The sequence below is a fragment of the Tiliqua scincoides genome, chromosome 2 (genome assembly GCF_035046505.1).
Source record: "Tiliqua scincoides isolate rTilSci1 chromosome 2, rTilSci1.hap2, whole genome shotgun sequence".
In the NCBI taxonomy this organism is placed as follows: Eukaryota; Metazoa; Chordata; class Lepidosauria; order Squamata; family Scincidae; genus Tiliqua; species Tiliqua scincoides.
This window is the reverse complement of record NC_089822.1, coordinates 167,009,604-167,023,753: the sequence shown is the minus strand read 5'-3', so window position 1 is coordinate 167,023,753 and position 14,150 is coordinate 167,009,604. Positions and strand designations below refer to the sequence as shown.

The window sequence follows — 14,150 nt, the reverse complement described above, 5'->3', positions numbered from 1 at the left end:
GGTCTTGTAGCACTTTGGACCTTGAATGGAAAGAAGAGAAAACAGTAATGTAAAACAAGCGCTTTCCACACTAAGGAACCTATTGGATACACATCTGTATTGAAATTGTCTTGCTAATTCTGAAGGGATCTTTGGCAGCACGGTACAAATAAGAACTCCTTTTCAAATAGTGCCATGAAAATGCCCTCTGGCAAGCAACTGTCTCTTTCAATTGAAAGGAAAAGTTACAATTTATAGAAGCCACACCTCTTCTAGAGGTGCCTTTTTCAATGTTGGATACTCCCCTTTGCTAAGATTTGGAAACTTACAGTATGATTTAGTTCTTCCTTCATCTACATACAACACTGTACAGGGCCCATGGAAGGAGGGTGCAGGGGGGATATCATACCTGGGCCCTGGGTCAAAAAGAGGACCAGGGAGCTGGACATTTCCTGAGATCTCAGAAAATGCTTGCATACATTGTGTAAGGACTAGCACTCACATTTTGTGTAAACCTACATAGTTTTATATATTGCAATTTGTAGAAATTATGATCTACATATTATGTATTGTTGGGAAATGTAGATGTATAATGAATAATACTTACTTTCATCATAGCATTACTGTATCAGTGTGAATTAATCCTTAAATGCAGGGTTTTTCAAGCCTGTGGGCCCTGGCCTCTGCCCCCTTAAGGGGTGGGGGCAGCCTGGAGGCAGGGAGGAGGCAGCGGCATGACCCCCAGGATCACACCACTCAGGGGGCTGCATGGGCTTGGGTGCACTTACCCAACCCTCCTGCAGCCTCCTCAGGGTGCAGGGAGCCGGTGCGAACGTTTGGTAGGGCTCCCTGCAGCAGTGAAAGTGAAAGCAGAGCGCTCAAGCTCCACTTCCGCTTTAGCAGAGGCAGGACGTGATCACTCCGCTTTACATTCCCCTGGGGCTGGGGATAAGAATAGGCCCTCAGTTTAGCTGTATTTGTCATAAGAGGTGACAAGATGGGACTCGTTAGCCTGGGAAGGCAGCTCATTGGAGTGAAGGAAAACTCTGATCCCAAACCTCCACTGCCTTGTGGCTACATCCAGTTATGGAAGAGCCTTCAGGAGTCAACCTCAAGGCAAAATCTGGAGCTGGAGTCCTGAGGCAGTTCATGGCTGAACACAGTCACGTTCTGGCAACTCCTGTGACGCCGCTGGAACCAACCATATTGGCTTCTGCCTTCCCATTGGACCATTTCAGCGACGTGGAGAGGGGGGATTTGCTGCATGGATAACAGTCTATCCTCCATATCTACTTTACCCAGGCTTCACGCTCTGGAGAGGACACTCTGTTCCAGAACCACCATTCAGAGCGCAATACCATAGTCTTCCAAGACTGAAGGATGCCTACAACAGCTTAGGGTAAAAGTTGAATTTCTTTTCCAAAGTCATTACCATTTAGGTCAGCAGGATATTGCTCAGATATTGGACATTGTTTTTCTCTCCACATAGTGGATATTTCAATTTTGACTCCACTGCATGTGGGGGGGGGGGGGATGGACATGATTGTTCTGTAAATAACTAACAGCCCAATCCTGAGCTGCCTAGCACTAAGAGGAGCAGTAGCACCAAAATGGTGACCACTGTATCCTAAGCACATCAGGCAGCAGGGAGAAGGGGACATTTGTCCCCTTGGTAATGGTGCAGGCCCACAATGGGACTACTGAAGTTTGCATTGGCTATTGTGCTGGCACAAAGTTGAGAAGCTCTGTGTTGGGCCGGGAGGCCCAATGCAAGGTTCTGGATCTGGTGGGAAATTGGGGGTGACATTTTTATGCCTTTTAAAGCATTCTGCGACCCAGAGAGGGCCTCCCCTAGGGTAGTGGTACTCAAACTTTTCCAGCCAGTGGCTCCCTTGACCCCCGTGGCTGTTGGCCATGACTTCCCATCATGTTCCTGAGGGCTGGAAGTGACATCATTAAACAGTAAGTGGCCAGAATTCTGGAGGAGCTCCAGAAGGATCTCTCCAGACTGGCAGAATGGGCAGCAAAATGGCAGATGCGCTTCAATGTCAGTAAGTGTAAGGTCATGCACATTGGGGCAAAATATCAAAACTTTACATATAGGCTGATGGGTTCTGAGCTGTCTGTGGCAGCAGTGAAGAAGGCCAATTCTATGCTTGGGACTATTAGAAAAGGTATTGAGAACAAAACGGCTAATATTATAATACCGTTGTACAAATTGATGGTAAGGCCACACCTGGAGTATTGTGTTCAGTTCTGGTCGCTGCATCTCAAAAAAGACATAGTGGAAATGGAAAAGGTGCAAAAGAGAGCGACTAAGATGATTAGTCTAAGACTAAGGCTGGGGCACCTTCCTTATGAGGAAAGGCTACAGCGTTTGGGCCTCTTCAGCCTAGAAAAGAGGCACCTGAGGGGTGACATGATTGAGACATACAAAATTATGCAGGGGATGGACAGAGTGGATAGGGAGATGCTCTTTACACTCTCATATAACACCAGAACCAGGGAACATTTGCTAAAATTGAGTGTTCGGAGAGTTAGAACAGACAAAAGAAAATATTTCTTTACTCAGCGTGTGGTAGGTCTGTGGAACTCATTGCCACAGGATGTGGTGATGGCGTCTGGCCTAGACGCCTTTAAAAGGGGATTGGACAAGTTTCTGGAGGAAAAATCCATTACGGGTTACAAGCCATGCTGTGCATGTGCAACCTCCTGATTTTAGAAATGGGCTATGTCAGAATGCCAGATGTAGGGGAGAGCACCAGGATGAGGTCTCTTGTTATCTGGTGTGCTCCCTGGGGCATTTGGTGGGCCGCTGTGAGATACAGGAAGCTGGACTAGATGGGCCTATGGCCTGATCCAGAGGGGCTGTTCTTATGTTCTTATAACTATATTAAATATATTAAATATAATACCATAATATTATATTTATTATAATATAATATTAAATATATATTGACTATATTAATACTAATTATATTAATCATATCATTAATTAAATGCAGACCTTAAAAATATATTATTAATACACAGCAATATACATGCTTTATAAATGATCAGCTGCTGATCACTGTTGGAGACAGGATGCTGGAGTAGGTAGATTTTGCCTGGTCCAGGAGGACTCACTTTTTAAAACTTTGTAAGCATACCAATAGAATTGTTTTATCAAATGAACAACCAGTCTGACCAACATTACACACGCACACCCCTGTGGACTCCAATCCAGCTAGTCATTTCTCCTATTCTCCTTGGATAGCATTGAACCCTTGATTAATTTAATTTCATTAAATTATTCCCAGCAGCTGGTGGGGAAAACAAAAATAGACCATGAAAATATATCAGAGCTGATAAGGGTTTGGTTAGGAAGCTGATTTGTCTCCTATACTAGGTGATGCACAGCTCAAGCCTATGCATGTCTACTCAGAAGTAAGTCCCATTAGAGTCAATGGGGCTTACTCCCAGGAAAGTGTGGCTAGGATTGGGCTGGCAATCACTTCATCAATGACTGATAAGTATTCCCTTCAAATAGCAAGATTCATCACTTTGAAAAAAGCCTCTCCTCTTCAGTCAAACAACAAGATTAATAAATCACTTTAAAAACAGTACCCTTTTTCTGCTCCTGGCCAAGTGAAGTGTGTGCTTCTCCCCCCCCCCCCCTTTGCCAACAAAAGCACAGACGACGGGCAGAAGACAGGCTCGTCTTCTGCCCTGGGGTGTGACTGTATCGCTGCAAGAGGACATCCCACGCCTCCCTTTTGAGTTCCTGCCGCCTCCCTAAAGAGCCGCGCCGCACAGTTTGAATAACTCTGCCCTAGGGAAACCAGAAGTAGCTTTTTTGGGACCTAAACAGCCATTCTAAAGCTCACAGAGGCAGTGGGCAGTCGCTGAAGCGGTTGCCATGGTGATATATAAAAATGGAAGAACCCTAACCACTTATCCATTTAAACAGTGGTTTTCAAACTCTCCTGGAGAGTTTGAGCCACTGTAAGTGCTTGCGGGGGAGGGGGAGGCAGCAGGGGCGGGTGGAAGGCAGCAGTACTTATGTACCCTAAGTACATAGAGCAAATTTTGTGAATGCGTAGTGAAAGCTATCAGATTGGTTGAACTTGTTAACAGAATACAGACTTGGTGACCTGTTTCTACAATGTTTGTGTTAGCTTAAGAATACTATTAACAATTCTAGCAAAGGACCATTGCAGAGCTTCATGACATATTCCCATATGGATGTCATTAAATATAATGCAACAGATTCGTACTGTATGTATTTTATTGTCTGCATCTTGGTTACTGTGATCCGCTTTAAGCAGGGAAGGCTCAGTGGTAGAGCACATGCTTTGCATGCAGAAGATCCTGGTTTGCTCCCTGCAATCTCCAGGTAAAAAACCTGGGGGGAAAAACACCCCAGTCTGAGGCTGTGGCAAGCTCCTGCCAGACTGCGCTAGCAACACTGACCTTGCTGGAGCAAGGGCCTGGCTCAGTATATGGCAGGTTATAAATGGTCTTAAAGGACAATGAAACATTTTTGCATTGTTCAAAACATCCCCTCAGTCATTTCTCATTTTCTAAATTCTGCCTCATTCCCTTTCCATGGTCAACAAATGTGCTGCTCAACAGACAAAATTTGCCATTAATGTTGAACTTTATTCTATGCTGCTATCTCTCCTTTTTTCAAGCCCAGTGGTACCCAAATTGGAGAAGCAACCATTTGGAAGAGATTTCCACCAATATCTCCTGCTGCCCCATTTCTCACAGACAGAACTTACTATTGTTCTTTGTTCACGGAGCACAACCTCCCTTACACAGGTTGTTCACGATGGACAATTCAGTTGCCTCTTGTTCACCAGGCCGTGATTCCACTAATTCTTGGTAAATGTGATGAAAAATTTCTCATCTCCAAAAAGGAAAGAAGAACACTGGATGAAGGAAAGAGAACAGAAAAGCTGGGGTTTTATGTAAATGTGTCAGAGCAACAGAAAGCAATCCCAAGTGCCTCAGTCTTCTTAAGCTATATCCCTGCATTTCATAATTAAACATTACATCAACAAGCAATGTGAACACAATCCCTCCAGGGCTGGAATGTCTGTTCTATTGTTATTTTTTTGTTTGTTCTTTAAGTTGGCAGACTATTCTCAACAGGTTCATATTGCTTCAGTGTTCTATGTTTTTAAAAACGTCTGCCGTTCTTTGGGACAACCCACAAATTATAGTATCTCTAAAGTTCTGCTGCATCATGCATGAGCAACAAGTGATCCAGTTTGCTCTTGAATTATAAAGATGGGAAGTCACTTAAACTTCATGTTATCCTCCCCCCAATTTTTCTACTAACTGTGCTGAAGAGATGCAAAACCAAAATAAAAGGTGCTTTCCAGTCTAAACATAAGAACATAAGAAGAACCCAGCTGAATCAGGCCAAAAGCCCATCTAGTCCAGCTTCCTGTATCTCACTGTGGCCCACCAAATGCCTCAGGAAACACACAAGACAACAAGATCTCTGCATCCTGGTGCCCTCCCTTGCATCTGGCATTCTGAGGTAGCCTACTTCTAAAGTCCAGAGCTTGCACATACCCATCACGGCTTGAAACTTGTTGTGAACTTTTCCTTCAGAAATTTGTCCAATCCCCTTTTAAAGGCATCCAGGCTAGATGCCATCATCACTTCCTGTGGTATGGAGTTCCATAGACTAATTTCATGCTGGGTAAGGAAATGTTTTCTTCTGTCTGTCCTAACTCTCCCAACACTCACTTTTAGTGGATGTCCCTTCATTCTGTGTTGTATGAGAGGAAAAAGAACACCCGACTATTCACTTTATCCATCTCCTGCATAGTTTTGTATGTCTCAAACATGTCCCCTCTCTGGAGGCTTTAGACTAAAGAACCCCAAAGACTGTAGCCTTTCCTCATAAGGGAGGTACCCCAGCCTAGTAATCATTTTGGTTGTTCTCTTCTGCACCTTTTCCATTTTCACTATATATTTTTGAGATGTGGTGACCAGAACTGGACGCAATGCTCCAGGTGTGACCTTACTGTACAAGGCATTATAATATTAGCCGTTTTATTCTCAATACCTTTTCTAATGATCCCAAGCATGGAATTAGCCTTCTTCACCGCCATTGCACATAGGGTGACATTTTCATCTAGCTGTCCACAAGCACCCCAAGATCTCTCTCCTGATCTGTCACAGACACCTCAGAACCCATTAGGCTATAGCAGTGTTTCTCAAGCTTCCCGGGAGATTTACTCCCTGGGGTAAATCTTTGCGGAGGCGGGGGCAGAGGGGCAGCAAAGCGATCCCCAGGATCGCGCCCCTGCGAGGGAAGGCGGGGCTATTTTTCAACTAACCTTATGTGCTCCCAGGGTCCAGGGTGTGTGGGGAACCCTGTGGAGCGCTTTCAGGGTTCCTTGCGGCTTCTAAACAGTGAAAGCTCCAAGCGTGATTAAACCAGACAGCCTGGGAGAGGTAAGTAAAAATATTGTTAAGCCCTACTAATAAGTGCGAGAGAGTTTTTCCACCAAAAGGCCTCAATAGACCTCAAGGGGACCTCCCCCCCAAATTTCGCCAACACCATCTAATCCAGGGGTTCTCAATCTTTGAGACCTGAAAAATAATACATACATTTACATGACACCTCTATATTACAGCTGCTTGTGACCAAAACTTTGAGAACCCCTAGAGTAAGACAATTGTCAGTTTATTTCCGATGAGTAAGAAAGGGTTGCAGCTGATATCTTACTGAACACAATGGGCTGAGTAAAATAAATAGCATCTTTTTCAAACACCTCCACCTAGCTCAGTATTGCCTACACTTCCTGGCAGCAGCTTTCCAGGGCTTCAGACCAAGGTCTTCCCCAGCCCAACCTGGAGATTCCTGGATGGAACCTGAGTCTTCAGAGCTCTGCAAGCCCCTTTCAAGCTGCTCACAACACCCCTGGGGTTGCAACCTCCACTTGAGAGCCCCTCCCCTAAGCAGTCCTCCTTTCCATTCCACTCCTTGGTCAATGCGATTGCAAATGGCTTGGCAAGGGAAAAGGAGCCATTGGGGCTTTGTTCCATAACATGGAGACAGCAGTTTATTTTCAAATAAAACCAACTTAAAAGAAATACAAAGTTCAGCTGCTATTCTTCTTTTGTAGCCTCCTGGCATACTCCAGATACCGAATGCTGTTGTATTATGACATAGGACACATGTTACTTGTGTTGCACACCCTTAGGATGGCCAGGCACTCTGGGCAGAGTCTAAGGTTTGTCTCAGGTCTAAGTTGAGCCAGTTGTTCACACCTGAGTTCAGAGAACTGTATTCAGAACAAAGGAGGTACAAGGCAGGAAAGACCTGCATCCCCAAATACTCCCCAAAGAGTTAAAAGCGCAACCTGAATTAAAATACTTTGCTTCAAGTTTGTAAAATCTGTGTCAGATAACTCCACTTCCACTTTCCAGTACGTACACTTTCCCATACATACAGTTTCTTGCCAATTCTTTACAAAATTTCACAAAGGAACAGTACATTCTGCTGCAACCCTCCTCTTTTCATGCTACTGTGGGGCTTATCTGCTGGGAAGGATCTGGTAGAACCTTCAGCTTGCTATTTCACTGTTGCAAGCAATTTTACAGAAATGAGGCTAAACTATAGAATTTTACTAGCTGCTTTTAGTAAGAGGCAGAAAGAGGCCTTCTGTTTTTGAACCAAAGTTTTGAGGCCCAGAACTTCATTGCAATCTATTCCCATCGCTTCCATAGCTAAGAAAGACCTGGGACCCCTGTCTGTTCACTATACTTGTCTTTTTCAGAAAGTGGTATCCTTCTGCACCAAATAACCAGACAGTGTCAGGAGAAAACGGTGCAGTTTTAATGGTAATCTGGCCGAACATGTGGAACATCAAGGCAGTGGCGTCACAAGGAGGTTGCGAGGGGTGCGGTCCTCACCGGGTGACACGCACAGGGGGGTGACGTGCACTGGGGGGGGTGACACACTAAAATTGCAGTGGTTGGGAGTAACCCCATCATATTATATACCGTTGGATGTGGAATTTTGAGCAGAATGCAGTGCAAAACACCTGAGTGAAATATCTTCTTTCTCTCAAATGCTATGACCAAAAAACTGGTGAACAAAAAATGCATGGATCCCTACAGAAAGTGTAAGTGAGCCGTATCGTGTGTTTACTCGTGAGTAGATGAACGTGCTTTAGTCTGTCGGAAAGGGCAGGCTGAGAGGAATCCAGCAACACCAGAATGGTTCTGATCCAATGAAAGCAGCCCCCAAAAACACCTGAGAAGGAAGTCCCTCCCTCCTAGCAGATGAATGTATTGAGCCCTATGGAAAGTAAAACTAAGCCTCACAGTCGTGTTTACTCACCAGTAAGCAAACGTGCCTTGGCTAGTGTGGAAGATCAGGTGAAGGAGAGTGCAAGGCTACCAGAATGGTCCTGATCCTATGCACCTGCAGCTAAACAAGTGTTCCAGAAGGCAACCTCCCCCCCCCCCCATCCACTAAAAAGGATCAAAACAGAGGCTTCAGCTGATAAGGTGAACTTTTTTGAGACTTGCAAAGCCAGGTGGATCCTGACAGTGATCTGGTTTAAACAGAAGTTCTTAAATTGAACTGGGCACTGGGTAGGGCTGAAAACCTTACTGGTTTTGGAGGGGGGGGGTGTTATTGCAGGCAGGCTACAGAGGAAATTCACTTGGTGAACCAGGGCTGGCTGCTGCTTATTTAATTGTTTGTTTTACTGTAATTATTTATATTTATTTATTTTAATTTGCCTGATGATGTCACTTCTACCATAACATCACTTCTGGTGGGTCTTGGACAGACTGTCATTCTTAAAAGTGGGTCCCGGTGCTAAAGGTTTGAGAACTGCTGCAATAAGGTGCAATAAGTTGACACCCGGAGGGGTGTGTGTGACACCACTAGTGACCAAAATCACTAAAATCATAATTTGAAAGAATACCATCATGTTATATATCAATCATTGCGTAATTTCATGCTGAATGTGTTCTATCTTTGTTCTATCAAAAGGTACAGCCAAAAAACCAGTGGGGTGGAGTGATGGTACATCACCACACGCACCACCTGGGGTGTTGCCCCGCCCACTGCATGAAGCCATGGTATAGGCTTCCTCATGAGGAAGCTGCTTGAACCATTCACTAAAGAGGCTATGCCTTGTCTCCAAAACTAGACGTTAGGGCAAAACGGATGCTATTTTTGGAATCGGCACCCCAAATGTACCTAGGAATTGGTGTAATGTTTAAGGAAGCAAAATGTTTGTTGGCCTGTGTTATCAGAATAGCAACTGACAGCCCAATCCTATGCATGTCTACTCAGAACTAAGTCCCATTAGAGTCAATGGGGTTTAATCCCAGGAAAGCGTGGATAGGATTGAGCTGTGAATCAGGTATTGCTAACTCCCGAAAAGCAATGCCTCAGTGAAAGTGTTCCAGTGGGGAAGCAACCATATGAGCAACCAATCCTAAATCGCACTGCCACGGGAAGGCTGACTGGCCTGCCCTGTATCCAATGAGGGGTTGGGGCCAAAAGTGGGTCAGCCTGGGACAAGGGAAATCACTTCCCCTTACCCCAGGCAAAGCCGCAGCAGCCCCAATGGGGTGACTTGGATCTGCACCACCTCAAGAGGTGGCGTAGATCTGAGCAGCCTGGAACCACCCCAAGCTGCCTGAGACCAGGGTTAAGATCCAGCAAAAGGATTCACCCCCACTCACCAGCCGTCTGTGCACCTCCCCCACCCCAGAATGCCTCCTCCCCGCCCTCCTCATGTCCCCCCAACCCCCACATCATCTGACTTGGCCAGCGCAGGCTTACCTCTTCTGCCAGCCCAGTGTGGCTTGGGCTGGCTGCCTGGAGGCTGGCGCACATTCATGCAGCAGCCTCCCTCCTCTAAAGGGGGCACAAAAGTGCTTTATGGCACTTTCGCAATAGCCTTTGGCTGCTGCAAGGGACTTGCGCCAGCAAAGGGCGCTCTCAGAATTGTGTCCTGAGAAGCACAAGTGCCACCACCAGCCTGCTCAAGTTAGGTTTGTGGAGACACATACCTAAGTGTAAAGGTTCTTCTGTCCCTTTTATCTCATTTTGCTTGTCTACCCAACTCTATTTTTGGTGAGAGAAGAGGGAGGGAAACCCATCTCCAGCAGTATTTTTGAAGCAGATTGTGGCAGATAAAATTATACAACTTAAAGAGATTAGAACAAGTAGCAGTGAAGCCATTTGATAGGAAATTTATGGAAGTGTGGGGAAAATCTCTCACAAAGTGTTAGTTCAAGATGAATTTGCAGTCACTGTGCACATTTATTCAGCAGTGCATACATGCTAGAGATTCCAGCACATTCCAGGACTGTGTTGTTTGGAACTTTGTCCTGCCAGGTGATGTCGAGGATGCGTCGGACGCCTGCATTGGCTCGGTCATGTCGTGAGAATGGATGATGGCCGGATCCCAAAGGATCTCCTCTATGGAGAACTCGTGCAAGGAAAGCGCCCTACAGGTAGACCACAGCTGCGATACAAGGACATCTGCAAGAGGGATCTGAAGGCCTTAGGAGTGGACCTCAACAGGTGGGAATTCCTGGCCTCTGAGCGACCTGCTTGGAGGCAGGCTGTGCAGCATGGCCTTACCCAGTTTGAAGAGACACTTGGCCAACAGACTGAGGCAAAGAGGCAAAGAAGGAAGGCCCATAGCCAGGGAGACAGACCAGGGACAGACTGCACTTGCTCCCAGTGTGGAAGGGATTGTCACTCCCAAATCGGCCTTTTCAGTCACACTAGACGCTGTTCCAGAACCACCATTCAGAGTGCAATACCATAGTCTTTCGAGACTGAAGGTTGCCAACAGTCAGTCTGGTGCACATTTAACATTTTCATATCATTGAGGAAAAAATTTTTGGCTGACTCTTTTCCTTACGGCAATTTTGATGTCCTTGTTTCTCAAGGTAAATATTATAGGACTGAGAAATGGAGTTATTATGGTATACGGTAATGATACTAGAGCATCATTATCTAAGCTGTCCTTGGTATTTGACTTGAAGTAGACGATGGCGGAAAACCCATAGTGCACAATCACCACAGTGAGGTGGGCGGCACAAGTGGAGAAGGCTTTCTGCCGGCTTTCTGTGGAGGGAGTGCTCAGGATGGTAGACAAGATAAAGGCATATGTCAACATGATGAACAGGAAACTGCCTGCTAAGCCCACAGTAGGGATAACAGAGATTATTACTTGAGCAGTGTTGTCATCACTGCAAGCTAGTTTAACCACTGTCCTCATATGGCAAAAGAAATGGTTGACAGTATTAGAGCTACAATAAGGCACTGAAAAGACCACAGCAGCTTCAGTTAGAGATATGAGAAATCCCCCAACCCAAGAAATAGCTACAAGCCATACAATCACCCTCACATTCATGAGGATTGAGTATCGCAAGGGATAGCATATAGCTAGGAATCGGTCATAGCCCATGAATGTTAGGATGAGACAGTTTGTGCCACCCAGTCCAAGGAAGAAAATCATTTGTGCTGCACATCCAGCAAAAGAGATTATTTTACTTACTGATACCAAATCCACTAGCATTTTGGGGACAATGGCAAAACTGTAAAATGTCTCAGAAACAGACAAAGCAAAAAGGAAGATGTACATAGGGACGTGGAGGCTCCGATCCAACCCAATGACTGTCATTATCAGCGCATTTCCCATCAAAGTTAGTATATATAAGATGAAGAATGTAACAAAAAGAAAAGGCTGCAGATCTGGAAACATGGAAAACCCAATCAGGATAAATTCTGTCACATGTGTTTGATTCCTCTTCATGGTCTTGTAGCACCTGCGACCTTGAATGGAAAGAAGTGGAAACAGTAATGTAAAACAAGCGCTTTCCACACTAAGGAACCGATTGGATACACATCTGTATTGAAATTGTCTTACTAATACTGAAGGGATCTTTGGTAGCATGGTACAAATAAGAACTCCTTTTCAAATAGTGCCATGAAAATGCCCTCTGGCAAGCAACTGTCTCTTTCAATTGAAAGGAAAAGTTACAATTTATAGAAGCCACACCTCTTCTAGAGGTGCCTTTTTCAATGTTGGATACTCCCCTTTGCTAAGATTTGGAAACTTACAGTATGATTTAGTTCTTCCTTCCTCTACATACAACACTGTACAGGGCCCATGGAAGGAGGGTGCAGGGGGGATATCATACCTGGGCCCTGGTTCAAAAAGAGGACCAGGAAGCTGGACATTTCCTGAGATCTCAGAAAATGCTTGCATACATTGTGTAAGGACTAGCATTCACATTTTGTGTAAACCTACATAGTTTTATATATTGCAATTTGTAGAAATTATGATCTACATATTATGTATTGTTGGGAAATGTAGATGTATAATGAATAATACTTACTTTCATCATAGCATTACTGTATCAATGTGAATTAATAAATGCAGGGCTTCTCAAACTGGGGTGTTGTGATGCCCCAGCCTGTGGGCCCTGGTCTCTGCCCCCTTAAGGGGCGGGGGCAGCTTGGAGGCAGGGAGGAGGCAGCGGCGTGATCCCCAGTATCGCAGCACTCAGGGAGCTGCATGGGCTTGGGTGCACTTACCCAAGCCTCCTGCAGCCTCCTCAGGGCGTGGGGAGCCAGTGCGAACGTGTGGCAGGGCTCCCTGCAGCAGTGAAAGTGAAAGCGGAGCGATCGCGCTCCAGTTCCGCTTTAGCGGAGGCAGGGTGCGATCATTCCGCTTTACATACCCCTGCGGGCTGGGGATAAGAATAGACCCTCAGTTTAGCTGTACTTGTCATAAGAGGTGACTAAACAGCCAGGTTGATGGGACTCATTAGCCTGGGAAGGCAGCTCATTGAGAAGGAAAACTCTGATCCCAAACCTCTACCGCCTTGTGGCTACATCCAGTTATGGAAAAGGCTTCAGGAGTCAACCTTGAGGCAAAATCCGGAGCCGGAGTCCTGAGACAGTTCATGGCTGAACACAGTCACGTTCTGGCAACTCCTGTGACGCCGCTGGAACCAACCATATTGGCTTCTGCCTTCCCATTGGACCATTTCAGCGACGTGGAGAGGGGGGATTTGCTGCATGGGAAACAGTCTATCCTCCATATCTACTTTACCCAGGCTTCGCGCTCTGGAGAGGACACTCTGTTCCAGAACCACCATTCAGCGTATGATATCATAGTCTTCCGAGACTGAAGGTTGCCTACAATAGCTTAGGGTAAAAGTTGAATTTCTTTTCCAACGTCTTTACCATTGAGGTCAGCAGGATATAGCTCAGATAAAGTTTTTCTCTCCACATAGCGGATATTTCAATGTTGACTCCGCTGCATGTATGGGGGGATGGACACGATTGTTCTGTAAATAACTAACTGCCCAATCCTGAGCTGCCCAGCACTCAGAGGAGCAGTGGCACCAAAATGGTGACCACTGTATCCTAAGCACATTAGGCAGCCTCTGGCATCTCCTTGGGAGAAGGAGAACCCTAACCACTTATCCATTTAAACAGTGGTTTTCAAACTCTCCTGGAGAGTTTGAGCCACTGTAAGTGCTTGCGGGGGAGGGGGAGGCAGCAGGGGCGGGTGGAAGGCAGCAGTACTTATGTACCCTAAGTACATAGAGCAAATTTTGTGAATGCGTAGTGAAAGCTATTAGATTGGTTGAACTTGTTAACAGAATACAGACTTGGTGACCTGTTTCTACAATGTTTGTGTTAGCTTAAGAATACTATTAACAATTCTAGCAAAGGACCATTGCAGAGCTTCATGACATATTCCCATATGGATGTCATTAAATATAATGCAACAGATTCGTACTGTATGTATTTTATTGTCTGCATCTTGGTTACTGTGATCCGCTTTAAGCAGGGAAGGCTCAGTGGTAGAGCGCATGCTTTGCATGCAGAAGATCCCTGGTTTGCTCCCTGCAATCTCCAGGTAAAAAACCTGGGGGGAAAAACACCCCAGTCTGAGGCTGTGGCAAGCTCCTGCCAGACTGTGCTAGCAACACTGACCTTGCTGGAGCAAGGGCCTGGCTCAGTATATGGCAGGTTATAAATGGTCTTAAAGGACAATGAAACATTTTTGCATTGTTCAAAACATCCCCTCAGTCATTTCTCATTTTCTAAATTCTGCCTCATTCCCTTTCCATGGTCAACAAATGTGCTGCTCAACAGACAAAAT

General features: G+C 45.5%; 1 protein-coding gene across 1 annotated transcript; it reads right to left on the bottom strand.

Annotated features, from left to right (window-relative positions):
* Positions 1 to 10,847: 10,847 nt before the first annotated feature.
* LOC136641724 (olfactory receptor 10X1-like) lies at positions 10,848 to 11,783 on the bottom strand. The gene has a single exon (XM_066617728.1). It carries the CDS (start codon positions 11,781 to 11,783, stop codon positions 10,848 to 10,850), a length of 936 nt encoding a protein of 311 aa, XP_066473825.1.
* Between the last annotated feature and the right edge of the window lie 2,367 nt (positions 11,784 to 14,150).

Bases quoted from the DNA above. Each gene is read 5' to 3' on its own strand.
- LOC136641724 (XM_066617728.1), bottom strand. From the start codon at position 11,783: ATGAAGAGGAATCAAACACATGTGACAGAATTTATCCTGATTGGGTTT.